At 43.4% G+C, this 16954-nt stretch overlaps 1 protein-coding gene across 2 annotated transcripts in view; it reads right to left on the reverse strand.

Moving 5' to 3' along the window:
* The window catches only part of LOC134208684 (ecdysone-induced protein 74EF-like), a 151715-nt gene that overhangs the window by 77898 nt on the left and 56863 nt on the right, over positions 1-16954 (reverse strand). Inside the window, exons 3-4 of one of the 2 annotated variants that reach the window (XM_062684482.1) lie at positions 10385-10489; positions 8543-8977 (exon numbers count right to left, since the gene is read on the reverse strand). In XM_062684482.1, coding sequence (XP_062540466.1) covers positions 8543-8977; positions 10385-10489 — 540 coding nt within the window. The remainder of the gene's footprint in view (positions 1-8542; positions 8978-10384; positions 10490-16954) is intronic. The other variant, XM_062684483.1, reaches the window with a different exon arrangement.

Consider the following 16954-nt stretch of genomic DNA (forward strand, 5'->3'; position numbering starts at 1 on the left):
ATAGTAACAATTTTTCTCACCCTCACACTGAAGATTTTCATTAGTAAAATTTTAGTGTTGATTCTCCTCAATGTTGTTTCTCATAGCCCTTGCTCCGCTTATGGCCCTGTGCCAGTGCCTCTTATATGCAACTATGAAAACAAAGTTCGAGCGTTTGTGGACGGGCATGGTGGAGAGGCCCTCGAGGCCGGAGATTGCAAATCGTCTTCCGCTTGCACCATGCCATCATGGCTCTCTCTCTCTGTGTCTATCTGTCCTCTATTCTATTTTATGCTGGGTCTTCTTCGTTTAAGTTGCACACTTCTTGAGCTCCAGGCGCGCGCGGAGGGCTCAATGTCCTCCATCCATCAGCCCCAGCGAACGGCCCGCAAACGAAGAACGGTGTTTTTGTTGGTGGTTTGCGCGCTCGCTCCATTCGTCCCCGCGCGCCGCGGCAGGCCTTCACAAGTAGCGATTTTATGCATTTTCTCTCGTTTTTCCAAGCGCGAAGTGCAGCAGCAATACTTGCAGGCCAAAGCCTCGAAGTAAAAAAAAGCTATTTTATGTATTTCTTGGTCATGTCGCGTCACAATCCGGAAGCAAAAACGAAAACTAAGAAAGGAAAACAAAGGCCCTGTTTGGGGTCTGTGTTGTGGACGTTGCGCAATGGCGGGTGCTGTGGGAGATAAGGGCTCCATCCGTATACTGTAAGCCCGCGATAACAAACTAATGGAGACGCCATCAGCGCTTCGGCATGGCTTTATCCTACTCAGGAATCTAATAGGAGAGAAGAGGATTGGTCTATTGCAATGAAGGGAATTGGAAAGTGAGGAAGTGCTGCGACGCATAGAGACAAAAGTTTAGGAAAAACTAGAAAAGCGAGCAGGCGAAGAGAGGGATTGGGGAGGAGCTTTGTGTTTTGTTCTTCCGTTGTTTAGGTTCTTTCTTCTGGCGTCGTCGTCGATGGTGTTTGCCGTACAGCCAGACAAAGCCAGGGAAAGCCCCAGAAGGAGGGCGATTCATTAGTTTAGGGAAAAGGGAAAGTGGATGCAGTTTGTTTTGCTGCTGCAGCTGTGTTCGAACCACAGTGTCACCTTGAAATAGCCCTAACTGGAAAGCGAAAACAAAGAAGGACGCTTTATATCGCAGTAAGCCTCAGAATTAGACCGGGATTCAAATCACGTGTGCCGACCATAATCGACCTAACAACAATGAAAGCTTCAAGCAGCACCAGGGGGTTATCTTTTTGCATATTGACAACCTCATGTCGTTGGGGTTAAAAAAAATGCTGCTGATGGGTTTATCAAAAATTGCATTTGAAACTGAGATTAGATTGTGGAGCGCTTTGTATGGCTCTGTTTTTTTGTTCAGAAAATTTCCGCAAGCGATAGCGATTGATTGTTTTATTTTCGTACGTACGAACTTTTGGAACTGTCAATCGGCAGTCGCTTATCTGCTTAACAACACAGGGCGTTTGGAGTAAACTGATTAGACACACGCGTCTCCTAATGCACAGCAGAGTCTCGACTTTGGCGAATTGCAATTCTAGAGTGCTTTGAGAATGGACCATATGGTCAAATGTATATGCCTTTTTGTCCGGAATAAAATCGTAGTTTGGGCAACTATTCTTAACCGTGCGGTTAGATGCGCAGGTCACGAGTTAATGTTTGCCAACGAAGAAACGCCGGGTGCTTATTTTCAAAAAATACAGTATCAAAAACACTCACCCTACACCGAGTTATACGGTTTCTTTTTGTATAGGACAATGGTGCATTTTAATATGATAAATGTTTACTAAAGTGGTAGAAGTTAATTTTCATCACATTTTGGGAGGGTTGAAATATCATGCGGCTGCTGGAAATCATATTGGGTTATATGCCACATTGTATGTTCGACAGACCATCAAAGCGATAGTGAAAAAAATAATGGTGAATTCTGATGTCATTACCATCATCATTTTATTATATGACCCCCGATGAGAACACACTTTAAACACTCACCTAAGCCTATTGAATGAAAAGGAGAGCATAATAACTATCGTTCTAATGGTGGGTTTCATTTTAGCGCAAATGAGGTGCTATACTGGATTTCTGTCACAACCATTGAGTTGCATAATGCTTTTATGGAGACACCGATTTCTGGTATGGAAAGAAATGAAGCCGTTTCATCTCAAATGTCGGCTGTAATCCTGGTAGTATGATCAAGGGTGCAAAAAAGAGTGATTTTGGGGCCCTTCTTAGCTGTGGGTACAAAAATTATACCATGCTGATAGTAGCTTATGTTCGTACGATTCCCGATTCTTCAAAATAATGTATTACAAATGTGTGTAAGAGAAAAGCTTGCAAAATTGTTAGGTCTCATACAATATTTGTATAAGAAATCTAGCATTTTCGCATATGTCCAGTTGCTATTCAAGTTTTGGTAGCGGTAGGCTCTTATACAGAATTGTTAGAACATCTAACAATCACCGGTTGGGTGTATTTGTTATATGATAAACAATGTTCTCATTATACATAATCGTTAATCCGTGCATACGTATGTAGGCAGAGGATTGCTCAAATCCTCATATGCAATTTACATTCCCACTTTTACCTTTCTTACAAGGTCGTTATTGAAATTGCATATGATTACTAAAACAAGTCGAATTATATCCTACTAAATTTATGTTTACATCCTTTTTGTTACATTCTGTTATTGACTAACCGTCATTGTAAAAGTACTTGTAAAACTTCTGCAATGAAAGCAACCTACTATATCCTCTAATACAGTAACTAAACCGCTTTCATGGGAAACGCTGCACACAAAACGGTCAGCAACCGACAAGTGAAAAAAACAATCTCAAAAAGCGGACTGCTGCTGTGGTCATCGACACATTGTCTTTGGTGCATTTTTTGAAGGTCACAGCGTACTACACACTGCCGCTACTTTCGTACACGGCCAAATAAGAGTCAAAGGAGCCAAAGCAAAAACGGTATAGATGCAGCTGCCCCGTCGCCATCGGCGGCGACGGAGCCAAACAGCACACACGGTCGATGACGGTAGGGGGGCTTCTATCGCGCTAAAATGTATAACAAATAAACAAACATTGAACACGCGGAGGGACGAGGCGTGCGCGCCGCGCCAGTGAGAATCCCAGAGTGCAGGGAACGGAACGGAACACGGTGGCTGGAAGCGTCGCGGCACCATCAGGTCAGGGATACGAAAACGGAAGAGGAGAGAGCGCGCAAATCTGGTGTGGTTTCGTCTGCGCTAACGTTTCGGGGTCGATGATGAGCGAGGCGCTTGGCAGGATTATGTATTTCGGCAACGGGAAAAAAAAGTCGAAGCAAAGAACGCCAATTGTAGGAGCGAGTGCTCTTTGTCACCTGATTACCAGGAACTTGCGGCACCAGACGACGGGAGTGCCGTCTGATGGGGGACCGTTCGCTAATTAAATTATATTTTACCGTAAACAGGAAGAGGCACATTTTGCGAAAGTGGCCACCAAAAAGATGCGCCAATAATCCGGCCTCGTACCGATTTCGCTTTAATAAATTCGACTTAGTGCCCTTGTCCGCTTTGTTTTGCAGAGTCTGCAAGCCCCTTACCGCTAATCATGGCACGCGCGACTGTCTGCCTAAGCTTCAGGAGCGAGTCGGGCTTCGACTTTAAATCTGCCAAATACAGAAGCACAAAGCCAGCAGCGTGTGCGAAGAATTTCGGGGAAACAAGGAAGTGTCACGTCGCCGGGTCGGGTCTTCTGTTTAGGTCGAACGAAACGAGCCGAAAAAAAAAATCGGCACATTGTTATTAATTAAATTGCGAAATTATTGTAATGGCGTTGTGTGGCGTGTGCGGACGAGCACGCGAGCGTAGCCGTATACGAGCGGTTGACAAAGGGATATTTAGAGTGACTTTATGGCCGCGCACTCGTTGGTCCCGCTCGGCTAATATGGCACGCGATTTCGATGTAAGCGAGAGAATAGGGCGGTGGCCATTTTCGGGGAGCCGTCATCTACACTTCCCTGCGTACGAAAGGTGTCTTAATCATCGCCGCGCAAGCTCGGCGGATTGGGAGAGCAGACAGACGAGACTTAGCCCAAAACGGGCAGGCAGGAAGTCGTAGGAGGCGCAAAAAATCACCGCATGCCACGGCTTCCGCGTCGTTAACGAAGAACGGCGCGGTACGAGGAGAATGCATTATTCTTCCCGTGCACGAAACTCGGGAATCGCATAACACATTTTTTAAGATCTTAAACAGATTGACTCGCATTCGGATGGGGGGAAAAAGTTAATTTGAGAAAATATTAAGGCCCGCCCACACTACCGAGGGTTGCTGTATTGCACATGTGAGGACCAGGAAAAAAATTCGCTCCGAAGGAAGAGCTTCGTGCCCAAAGTGCAGGATTGATTTTGCCTTTTTTTTTTATGACTTTCCTCCCGGTCGCCTGTTTCCTGAAAGACGTAAATAAAACTGTCATTTCGGTAATTTTTCGCTTAACTCGCTCGTCGCTTTATCCTCATCTGTTTGAACACTGGCGATGGTTTTCTGTTGAGACCAAATAGCGGCCAGTAATGTAGGTGGGGGACCGGTGGCAGGGAGTAAACTGTCATTAATAAAAATTCTCAGCTGAGCACGGTCCCTAGAACCTCTAGAACGAACGGAAGCATCCCATTTTTGTTTTGTGTCTTCTGTCTTCATTGTTGTTCCAACCTGCTTGGACGATATTTTTTTGTGATTACTTAATTTGAGTCAAAATTTGTCGATTTGCTGTGCGCGCTTCTTAGCAGTCAGTGCAGAAGCCAGTTGAAGAAAGCGGGGTCAATGGCTAACCGCCGATCCGCCTATACTGCAAACAAGCGCATTCTGTGCGCGTCAATATATGGCGGAAACGTCAGTTTTGAAACATGGCGCAATGCCATTACCGGGAAAAAAGATTGCCCGCGCAAATGTGCATCCTAGAATTATGATTACGAACGGAAATCCATATGTAGGATGAAGCGCATCTTTTGCATTCCAAATGAAGCGCCAGCCAGCGCAATGTGTGTGTTCCTCCCCGTTCTGTCATCGCGCGGATGCATTTCACCACGTACGCTCATCGCCACCGTCAAAATAGGACATAAATCAACCGAACAAGCCGAATAGAGAAGATGGTTTAATAAACCATTCTTCGAACGATGGCACCTGAAATAGTTTTTGATTGGGAAAGATTATGTCCGCACGCGGTACGTTCATCGCTCCAAACCGGTTCCACTTATTCAGATCGGTTGAGTACTTCCGCTTCAGTACCCCCGAACGAACAAAAGAATCTCTTTCATCATCAGCGAGCGAGCACAACGAACGCGGGTCGCCCCCAAACGTGCCGGCCATTTGGCGGTGGACCGGTGTGGTTGCATAAAACTTGATTTCCCTTTGGCCTAGTCGAACTCGAATAGAGACCGGACCGGAAGAGTTTAGTTTTGTGCAATAAAGTGCGCCTCCTCCCCGCCCTTAGCATTTGCCCGCCATCCCGCCTTCGTGGGGATTGTTCTACCACCGTCAGCCGGCCTGCTGCCAACACGGGTACCTTTTTGTTTACTACTGCGCTATCCAACCGGCCCCGTGTCGTGTTGGTTGTCTACGGGGCTACATATGTTTTGCCTTAGCTGCCGTTTTTTTCGCCAGTTCTGTGCCGCCATGTAGTCATCAACGTCAGCACGGTTTGGGCGATGTGGTGAGGTGCATGATCCGCAACGAGGTGGCAGTCAGTGGCCATATGCATACGCGAGGTTGACCTTCAACAAAGGTTTCCCCGCTCGGTGTTAGTTTAGGTTAGTTTTCCGTACCTATGTAGAAACGACGGCATTCTTGAGCTGATGCTGATTGTTGCATTTTTGCATTCGGGGAGAAGCCCACCTAGGAGAGGGCGGGATAGGTGTCTTAGTAGAGCAACCAGGTGTTGTATCCACAGCCCTACCGGTTGATCAACAAATGGTGAAATACGGTTTCTGTAGTTGCATGTCCACTATTGATAGGGTAACTGTATTTGCAAATCAGATCCGTTAGTTGATTGCTTAAAGATTCTAATTTTTAATCTGCCATGACGCCTGTTCCATAGAAAGTCGATAATAATAAACGAAAGAACCTGCGTTGGAAGTCTTGAGAAATTGTTAAACATGCTAAGCAAGCACATTGTTGGACCTCAACCATGCACCCCTTGCCCTCACCTAACATTTGTCTTACTGAGAAGAACATCAACAACAACAACAATGCTGTAACGAGTTTGCATAAAGGGTCCCCTTGACTTTGGCGGTCGTTGGCTTTCCGCGAGGAGGAAATGCTGCTACTAAGAAAGGTCATGACCCTCTGCCGTTCTTCCCTGATGTTTGTGCAGGCACAATTCCATCGCGCGTAATCAGCACCTATCTCTACCTTAGTTGTATAACCACCAAAAGAATGCGTACACACGCTCGCGGCCTGCATCACCATCGTCCATGAGTGCAGTTTACGATTTTTTGTGTTCCAGCACCCCAAAGAAAAAATACGCAAAAGGCGCCGTTATCATGGATGTGTTTATATACGAAAAATAATCTCTGGCTCTTCTCACCCCCAAAGGTTCCGCCCCAGTCCGTCACCGCACCTAACTCGTTTCCATTCGTTTTGGGGCCACCATCCACGAGTGCATAATGAAACGATGGTGTGGCACGTCACGTATGCATTTTTTTCCGTGTCCGTGTATTACGAAGACGGTCGGCTTATCATTTTTATTCCCCCATATCAAATTGAATTATTACTGCTCGTCACTTTTTGACAATCGCGTAAAATGCAGAATCACACGCGTCCACAAACATTTTTTATATGGCCGCCCCAGTAAATAAGCCGCTGCCGTTCGTTGGACAATGAGGAAGTTGCTGCTTGTGTGCTCCGCTGGCAGAGCAAACAGCGAGCTTGACGACAAAATTCGAAAAAATGCATCGCGCTGCTCGCGTTTTAGAAATAAAATTAAACAAGCGATAAGCGCAGGGACAGTGGCAACAATGGCACTGCGCGGGTCATCGAACGGTCGCCATATTTGCACATCCCGGGGGCAAAATCGGGTTTATTATGGAACGTAAAGTCATTCCGTCGAAGATATGACCGTTTTTCGTGCTCTAACAGAAAAGGTCGACAATGAACAACTTGAAAATTAGGAATGTACATCGTTCTGCCTCGAGATGCGGCGTAGAAGTCGACACCACAGGGAAAATGATTGACTAAAACGGCGCGTCGTGGAGTGTGGCAGCGATGCGATTTTTATGGATGGCTTTTTAATCACTTACGGCTTCTCCGCTTCGCTGCATCTGTGGCGTGCATGTTTTCGAACGTACGCGAGCGAGATGGATCGTCTATTATTGCCGAGATGACAGGATCTTTATTTTTGGCAACCGGTGGATTGGGTGGATGCATATCGACAAGAATTTTCATCTTGTTCGCACAGCCATGGCTGTCAGTTTGTTGCAAATTCGCAAATGTTTACAATTTTTTTTAACGGGGAAAGAACAATAAGAAGTTGAGCATGTCACTCACATTTCCGCTTTTCAAAGATGGGGAAATTTATGCTGCCGTATTTTCAACTCACGCGCAATAAATCCCACCTTGACAATCCTGCTGCATTCTGTGAATCAGCTGACCGACGTGTGCTGCCTGCCGGCGGCGTCGGGTCCGGGTGTGAGGCAAACTGAGAAGGCAATTTTCACGACGGCATGCTAATAATAATCAGCGAGAATGCGCTGCGATGCTGTCATCGGGGAACGCACTCGTTCGTTCGGTTTAGAAGAACTGGTTGATGCGGTCGAGTGGTAAACAAGAGTGCAACGAATCCTTAATTACCGGGACACGTTTTAGCGCTCACCGTGTGGTGCCGTTTTCGTCTTCAAGGTTACACGCCAGTGAGCCCCTCAAAACTGCCCAAATCTTGATAAATGACGTGGAATGTCAAAGGTATTCGTTTCAGATAAGCTTCACAATGCATCGATGCAAAAAAATTGGAAAAATACGAATTTAATTTGAATATTATGCTGTGGTCACTTTTGTTTGAAAAACTAAATATTTATGATACTACGCTGCCTCTACAAACTCAACTGTCCTATATATCATGCTTGATTCCCTATCTATATGGATGGAGCAATTATTCTTTTATGGGCAGTACATCTGTCTAACATAGAAATGCTCTGCTCGGACCCAGTCGATAGCGTTCCTTTATCGTTGATCGATGTCTGGGTCAATATTTGCTTTTGGGTACTACAAGCCACATTTTGAATTGCATCTCTTTAAATGTTGAGCGACGTCGTAGACAACTCCCGCTCTGGCTGCATTAGAACAAATTCTAAGGTAAACAACCGAAAACTTGTTTTGGCGCGACATAATGACGACGTCCGCTGTCAGAACAGAAATTTCCCATGACCATAAATGGAGTCCATTGATTGCACATGGCTGCAATCTCGTTTGCCCGCGGAGCCGAGAAACCGCAGCAATCCGACACGCGCTTGCTGATAAGACGATTATGCAAATTTTGGCACTCTGATAAGATGCACGACGTAAACATACAAATACGCGAATACTTACGTGGTACACTCCGCTGGTTCCAGATATTCCTGAGTGGTGGAGAGTTGTGATGGTAGAAGTTGGGTCGCAGGAACGTTCCCGGCGGTAAGTGGGCTTGTGCTTGCTGTTGTATGTGTTGCTGGGTAGCGGCCGCTGCTGCCGCCGCCGCCGAGAGAGCCACCGATGAGGATAGGGACGCGGGACCGGACGTAGATGAGGACGAACTGTTGAGCGACGGAAGTCCCCCACCGCCTCCCGAACTTCCCGGAGGTAACACCGTACCGCAGCCGGCATTGGCGGGATTATTGCTGTTGCTGCTGGTACCAGGGCATCCACCATTGCTGAGTGGAATTCCGAGCCGGGCTTTGAGTTCATCGCTGCAGGCGGGTTGCCCGCCACTGCTGGAGCTATCAACATCCGATACACCACTGTCGGCGGGACTTGGAGGTAGTGAGCCTGTGCAAACGAAAAGGATAAGAAAAGAGCGAAAAAACAAAAATTAAATTCTTTCCCAGCTTACTGTCAATAGCGAAGAACACTAATAAGGGTTATTTTACGCGAATCCCAGGTTCTAATCCGTCAATCATTTCTGCCATCGAACACAAAAGCTGCAGGTTTCCGCCACACCAAATGCAATAACAAACGTCTCAGAATAGAAAATTGCAGCAAAACTGCAACAACAATTGCCAGAGCAAGAGGAGTTCCACGCACAGCGGGTGCATTCCCGGATTACGTGCGCCCCTGGCGGAGAATTTCCGCATTAGCAGATCCCGCGCCAACAATGGCAATTAGAGGCCATGGAACATATCAACGAAACGTCATAATTCGGTGGCCCGAGGAGTTCGCCACGGACAAAAGAAATGCCACGGCTTCGAGATTGACCCTTAAGGAGAGGCGCAGTACAAAAAAAAAACACAAGCGAAACGAAGGAACGGGAAAAGGATTCCGATTGTTCGCTGTTTCGCTTCACATACGATCAAAACCGATCCGAGTTGCCGGATTCGCACAACAGGGACACTGTTGAAGGGTACGTATAGCCTTCCCGTGTCGACGAGGTGCCGCACAGGTGATATCAGTTTTATATCAAAAACTTGCATTTTTCCCTTTGAATTAGATTGAAGGGCAAGGAAAAAAAAGTTGACGCGGTGGAGGAACGTGGGATGCAGCGGGAACGAAAATAACAATTGCCAAAGCAAGCCGGCGCAAACTCTCTCACAAGGATCATCATCGGGATAGGCCGGATGGGATCGAGCAGCGGGGGAATTAGGTACGTTTTTCGCATTTTTGATATACAAAAGAGTAGTAGGTCGAAGGAACTACTTGATTCAATTTAGTTTTTTGGTGAATCGATTTTTTTTATATTTCTGTTCGTTTCAGACCGAAGGCAGATGATTCCATTCAATTCGGTAGCGCTGATCGGGGTTTCGAAACTGCAATAATATTTATTTTGACCCCGGTTAGGACTTTTCTCCGTTTTCGGTGCTGTCGAGAAAGAAGCCATACTATTAATTGAAGGTTTGCAAAATTAGTTCACCGATGTGGGATCGGAAATCAAAAAGGGATTGTTGTGTTTTTGTGCTTGGTAATGCTGCCTGCCGGTAACATGTGGGAGCGAGAAAGGGGTCTGCAGGTTTTTGGAAAGACGGACAAAAATCAGGATAATTTTGATCCTTTCCCCGGTGACGTGACTTGACAATTCTTTGTTCGGATCCGGTGTGGGAAAGTTCCCACACCCTTTGGTCCAAGTGGCTTGACAGGAGCATAACCATTAATTATGTTTTTCTCTGTTGATAAACCGAAAGATTTGATTCCGAAATCGAAACGAAAAGGGATAACAACTTCAAACTTATTCGCTATACGTACTTGTCAGGGTAAGAAGTCTGTGCGATTTCTTGAACTTCTCCATCGAATGCAGATGGAGGATGCTTTCCAGGAAACCGTCATCGTCAACCTCGGCACTTGGACCGCCTGCGAATGGAAGCGTGGTCGTGTGGTGGGCATGAAGATTGCATTCAATTTTATGAACATTTGAGAAAAATTGTATGATCAATCGAAAAAATCTGTGTGGTGCCGAAAATTGCGAAAATTACGAAATGAGTTGCGAAATATAAAAATAAAATGATGCAAAAGAGCGGCAAGTTCGGGATGATGTTTCAGAGCAGTGCAGTGTAACCGTCTTTCCAGAATTATTTTTTTCACTATCCAGTCCACCGTTACCCCGGTTTTGAGCTTTCGAAAGTATGTTCGCAGTTAATTTGTTTTATATTCCCTATTTTATTTATACAGATAAATTGGTAATGAATTCAATAAAATAAAACAAAGCAAAAACAAAAATTGATTCAAGTAGCATAGCGAAAAGAGCATTTAAAAAAAATATTTGCCGTCCCGAAATCTCGTTAACAATATTTACTTTTGGCAAAAGTGCGTGCGCATTATGGTCGGTCGCCCTGAATTGCAGAAAACGTGCCATCATCAATGGCTTTTTACGAAACAAAAACTTGTGTATTTAAAGCAGGTAATCTGCATAAACAAAGTCATCACTTTGCGGAACTAGTGGAGCCAGCTAGTGCATTGCATAATCCGAATACATTCTGTTTTTGGGGTTCTATTTGAATGTGATTAAAGGGCAATGGAAATTCAGGAATTTCGCAGAAACCAATCACGAAATTTTAGAACAGCAACGAAATTTAAAAAATGCCACAATGTATAGTTTGTTGCAATAATTCATAGTTTGATTCATATTTTATGGACGTTCGAACTTGACAATCTGAGTACACTGACCCCACATATAAGGATCACTTTGTAACAATAATGAGTCACTCCATTTTGCATGTTAGTTAAATGGAAATGACCCATATTAGTGTGTGACCCATGATTGTGGGGTCAGTGTATATCTTTGCTTCGTATAGAATTTTTTACAGCTTTTTATTAATGTAATATCTTCGATTGCAATCGAACAAGTCGAATACGAAAAACGGACGGTCTTACTTTTGAGGTCTAAATACGTGTCTGTAAAGCAGAGGGGGAGAATTTTTTTTAACATCTTTGCTGAGCAACCCTCTCTCAAGCCTCCAGCAAAAAAGAAATGTTTGACAATCGTAATTTAATGCAAAATTGTTTGACGTTTGAATTTTTTTGTCTGCGCTTATTTTCCGTCGGTATGTACCGGCACGAGTAACATAGATGACATGCAGAGTACTTCCACATCTGGATCCTGCATATCGTACTTATCAACATATGAGCCGGAACCTTCGACTTTATTTCTTATTAGAGGTGAACAGATTTTTTTGTCACAGAAAATCTGAACGGTGCCGACTGGGATTGAGCCCAGGAATATTGTGGTGCTAAGAGGCAGTCACGCTTATCACCCAACCAACGGAGACGTCAACTACACACACAACCATCCATGAGCTGATATTTGTTTATTGATTTATCGTTCAATAAGTTCATAGCCTCTCCGCTGGATGGTGCTGATATTGCAAATAAGTTTTATCATTGTGCAGTACATTCTTTTAGTAGCATATAGTAGTCAACGTTTGAGCCAATTCCCATCATTAGTTTTGTTCTGATAGCGTTTGGAAGTAAACATATCGGTCAGTGTTACAAAAAAATGAAAAACGAGCAATATCTTTCGGTTATTCGATTCCTGTTTTTGTAAAGGCAAACGCGCATCGAAATCAAAGATCGCTTGGATACTGTATATGGCGACTCTTCTCCTTCGATGGCGACCGTTACTAATTGGCTCAACGAGATTGTTCGTGGCCGCACGTCGTTTTTTTACTGCGGACAAAAATGTTAGAAAACCAACGATCTCGTTTTGGCAGACCGCCGATTGAAGATTCGCGAGATAGCTGAGACTGTAGGCTTCGCAGTAGGAACAGTGCATCATATTCTGCGCGATGAATTGTAGATGAGAAAACTATCATGGGTGCCGATGGGTTCCACGTTTGAAGCTTTTTAAGAGCAATCCGACATAGTTCTTGCACCGTTTCGTGACTGATACCAAATATTATATATTAACAATATAGCCCACTCTTGCTAAAACCAAGCGAACGCGACTGAAGCGTTTTAACGGATGGCGGTCGAACTACTTAATCACAGCAACGCGTGGAAGCAAATCGTTGCCTTCCCAATAACATGCGGAGGTGCATCGTTGCTTCCATATACCTTGGGAGCATCCATAACAACGCGTGGAAGCGCATTGTTGCTTACATAACAACCAAAACAAAATACAATATCAGACTTTATACCACGTTATTCGGTTCTATTCATTGTATATTTTAAAAAGCATCCAATTACTTCTTTTACATGGAGCATTTTCATACATGAGAGTTGTGAGAAAGGCATGGAAAATGTACTGCATATGTTTAAAATAATTTTATGTTGCTTTTCGTGCGTTTTTCAGCTTGAAGACATCATATCATCTTAAGAATATCGTTTCCCGTCGTATGTTTGCAAAGCGTCAAAGTCCTGTGGATTTCGCACGGAAATAAACAAAAAACTGGCTCCAATTTTAATGAATGGGGACTATAATCTGGCGAAAAAAATTCCCGAGCTGAGAAGTCAAAATAGTTTTCTAAACACCGTTTTTGCCCAGCATCAAAACGAATAACAGTAGCATCATAACCCATCTGCTTTTCATTATACCTCAAAAATAATAGAATTTCCAAACATGCAAAGTATAATAAAACAATTTTGCGTATTTTTTTCAACATTTTACTATATTTAACCAAGTTTAAACCACGATACTCAACAAAACTTGTGTACTCGCTTTGCGCCATCAGTTCAAATAAAATCGGTTTGCTCACTATCATATACACTACGTACGTTAGATTCTCCGTTTATCTGGACTGTGCTCTTCAACATATACCTCGAACGTGTCGAATCCGTCATATGGCCACATTCAAGACAATAGAAGGCTAGGCTCTTGTGCGGAAGACGGAATGTCGGTTCGTTTAGCATAAGATTCTGTAAGGAAGGCATATCAAGAATTAGATCTCACTTTTTAAGTGGCATACCGGTCACTTACCTTTTTGTTATCGTTTGATTATTGATTTATGAAACATTGAAAACGCAGAGCATACTTGATCATTTTTCAAAAAATGGTTTGACTTTGAGTCACAAGTTGGCGCTGCTGTCGGAGGAGTTTGTTCACCGAAAGGTAATGTGAGGTAATATGGAATATTGTAGAGTGGACTATCTTGTACTTTAATATTTTGGCTGATACACACCGAAAACCAAGGCACAGTCGAAACAGTGGACCTCACCAGGCAAACTCCCTCCGTTGAAAACGAAGTCTGTTCCATCGGCCGGAAAGGTTATGACCACCATTGCGTTGTCTGGGATTCGCATTGTATGATCCACATGGATTATCTCGGCAAGGATAAAACAATCACGGAGCGCTACTATGCTGCCTTATTGGCCATGTTCTCCAGATTTGTCCCACCTGTGACTTCTTTTTGTTTCCAAACCTGAAAAAGTTTCTAGCCATGACTGGATTTGGGTCGAATGAGGAGGACATCGCTGCCACGGAGGCCTATTTTGCAGATCTTAGAAACAAAAAAATATTGGACAGGTTGAACAAGCATCGCTGAACTAAGTATACACCCGATTCTATTTTTACACGTTTTTTTTACACGGCCGTGTTGGATTATCCTTCGGCGGTCTAAGGTTCAAGCAGTTGATATTTTTGAGGAATCATCGAGAATCATGGAGATATCGACGCGAGCAACACTGTGCTCTTGGGAAACTGTCGGAAGGGATTATCACAGTAAACGAGAAAATATTCTTAGACTCTGTGGATCATTTCCCAACTTAACCTAAAATAAACTTAGAACAGAAATAGATAAAAAATAAATAACCCTCCTGGCATAGCGAGATTATTTTTGACAGATAACGAATAATTTTTGATAGTGATCTTATTGATATTTTTAGGTAACATCAGCCATTTCTATAACTTTTCTTCCATAAGATATCGAGTCATAGTACATCAACTCATGGATGGTGGATGAAGAACAATCGACTAGACTAAAGCAGTGAATAATGTACATTATGACCCATAAATAATGCGACATTGTTTTCAATTTATTTTTGGGTAGAATTGATTTTTCTTTCACCACTGTTATATATGTGTGTACTCGTTGGAATCTCTACTGTCAATTGTCGTGAACAAAACAGTGAGTTTCTTTAAAAAAAAAGTCCAAAAATGTTCGCAAAAGATTTAGTCACAAGTTTGCTTGTCGTTCAAAAGCCGATAAAAGAGATAACAAATCCATGGAAGGCAGGAAGTGGTCGTCCGCGCTCGGCACGCACTCCAAAAGTCATCAAATCGGTCAAGAGGAAAATTACTTTGAATCCTATTAGATCGATCCGGAAATTGGCAAAAGCAGCTAATATCTCCAACACCTCGATGCAACGGTTGGTCAAAGATGACTTGAAGGCTTCGTCTAGGGCTAGGGTGAAGCGCCACCTGATAACGAACCGGATTAAGGAACTGCGGCTTGAGAGAAGCAAGCGGCTTCTCTCCAACTTAAAAAGGGAAAATCAATAATCGTGTTCTCTGACGAAAAACTATTCAACATAGATGCGGTGTCCAACACGCACACAGACCGGTTTATTTTGCCGAGGAAGGTCGAGGAAGTTCCTGAGCACATAAAGTTTAAGTTTACCACCAAACACCCTGCAGGAGTTATGGTGTTCGGGGCAGTCGCATCCAATGGATTGGCAATGCCACCGGTATTTATCAAAGAGGGTTCAAAAGTGAATACAGAGGTCGACATCGGCATCTTGAAGGACCATCTATTGCCATGGATCCAGGCCAACTTTGGGAAAGAACAATTTGTAGTTTTCTAGCAAGATCTAAGAGGGCTCAAGCTTGGCTGGCTCAAAACCTGAATTTTTGGTCGAAGGAATTTTGGCTCCCCAGCACCGCGGACTTGAATCCACTGGATTATTAAATATGGGCTAATATTCAGGCTAAGGTATGTGAAACCTCTCATCCCTGTGTAGATTCACTCAAATCATCCATTCGCAAGGCACATAGGCCTCAATGTCAGCGACGTATATTACGACCGTGTGTTCCAGATTCAGACCCCGCTTGGAATAGGTAATTGAAAAGCAGGGTGGACTGAATAAATGTATTCAAAACATGCCAAATAAACTTGGGAAATCATAAACAATAATTCCTGCTATAATTATTTTTTTCAGGAATAAAACTTATTTTAAAACCTGGACATAGTTTATCCATTCCGATACCCGTCATTTGAAGGGCATATCAGTTCTATGACAGAATGATTTTTTAAATGGATCAAAATCCAACAGTTTTCAGTGCTCAATTCTTGGTCATATTGATCAGTCGGCAGGAGAAATAGAAAAACTGAGATGACTGCCTTTTATTCTATCCGTTTCGTATTGGGGTTGCGGAAAGTGAACTCTGTGTTTACGAGCAGTAACTATTAAGATATCTAGCACGGTTGCGTTGATCATCGCATCGTGGAACCAGATATGAGTTGACCGAAACTCTCAGTATACGAGGAAAACCTTGATTTAGAGTACATATACAAACCGTATTTATCTAAATTGGGAAAAGATTTACGTTTTAGAATTTGTCGTTATTGGCTGGATTAATTTGACTTAATTAAACTTGGATTTCTCAGCTTGTATAGTGAAAGGTAGTACGGACTACAAAAGTACTGTGCATTAGGACAAGAAGTGATCAAGCAATGATTCTGACATTCCTTGAGCAGTACGGAGCTGGCAAGTAGAACAAATTCCGTTACACAAATAAGGCCTGCCATCGCTATTTAAATGAGGCTTTTCTTTTTCAGCTGTTATTTAGCAGCTGTCAAATTTACTGCAGTAATTGAAGCAAATTTTTCTTGCCTTTTCTTCTTATCAGCAACACACTAGGCTTAAGGAACGATTGTGATTTACATTCCCGTCGTCTTGGCCGATTGGTTTTGCCTTTTCTCAAAGAAAAATCGATTTTTTCCCCAGCAACATTTTGGTTTTAAGGCACTCTTGTAGAGTAAATAATGGTCTTCAAGAGCGTTATAAAATTAAAAATGTTAGTTGGGTTGTGCGTCCTTCTGTTGCATTGCTAGTCAAAATGTATCTTTCTCTTCATTGTCCCCCTTCTTTTTCTTTTTTGTTTGTTTTCCGTTACAGATCAATGTCGAAATCCATTATCAAAGCAACTCAACAACATCGCAATAAATAATTTGGAAACCTTAAAACCCCTCACTATCCTATTTTAAATTTGTATTCCTTAATCTCGAGCCAGTCGCCGTCGTCGGCCAGTACGTAGGCTTTCAGTCAAATCTAATCCAGGAATTTGAAAGTGTTAGCTTTACTGCAGATCAATTCGAGGCCACTTTCACTCACCATAAGCGCCGACTGTTTATGCTACAATTATCAAATAGATAATAAATCCAT

The sequence above is a fragment of the Armigeres subalbatus genome, chromosome 2 (genome assembly GCF_024139115.2).
Source record: "Armigeres subalbatus isolate Guangzhou_Male chromosome 2, GZ_Asu_2, whole genome shotgun sequence".
Classification (NCBI taxonomy): domain Eukaryota; kingdom Metazoa; phylum Arthropoda; class Insecta; order Diptera; family Culicidae; genus Armigeres; species Armigeres subalbatus.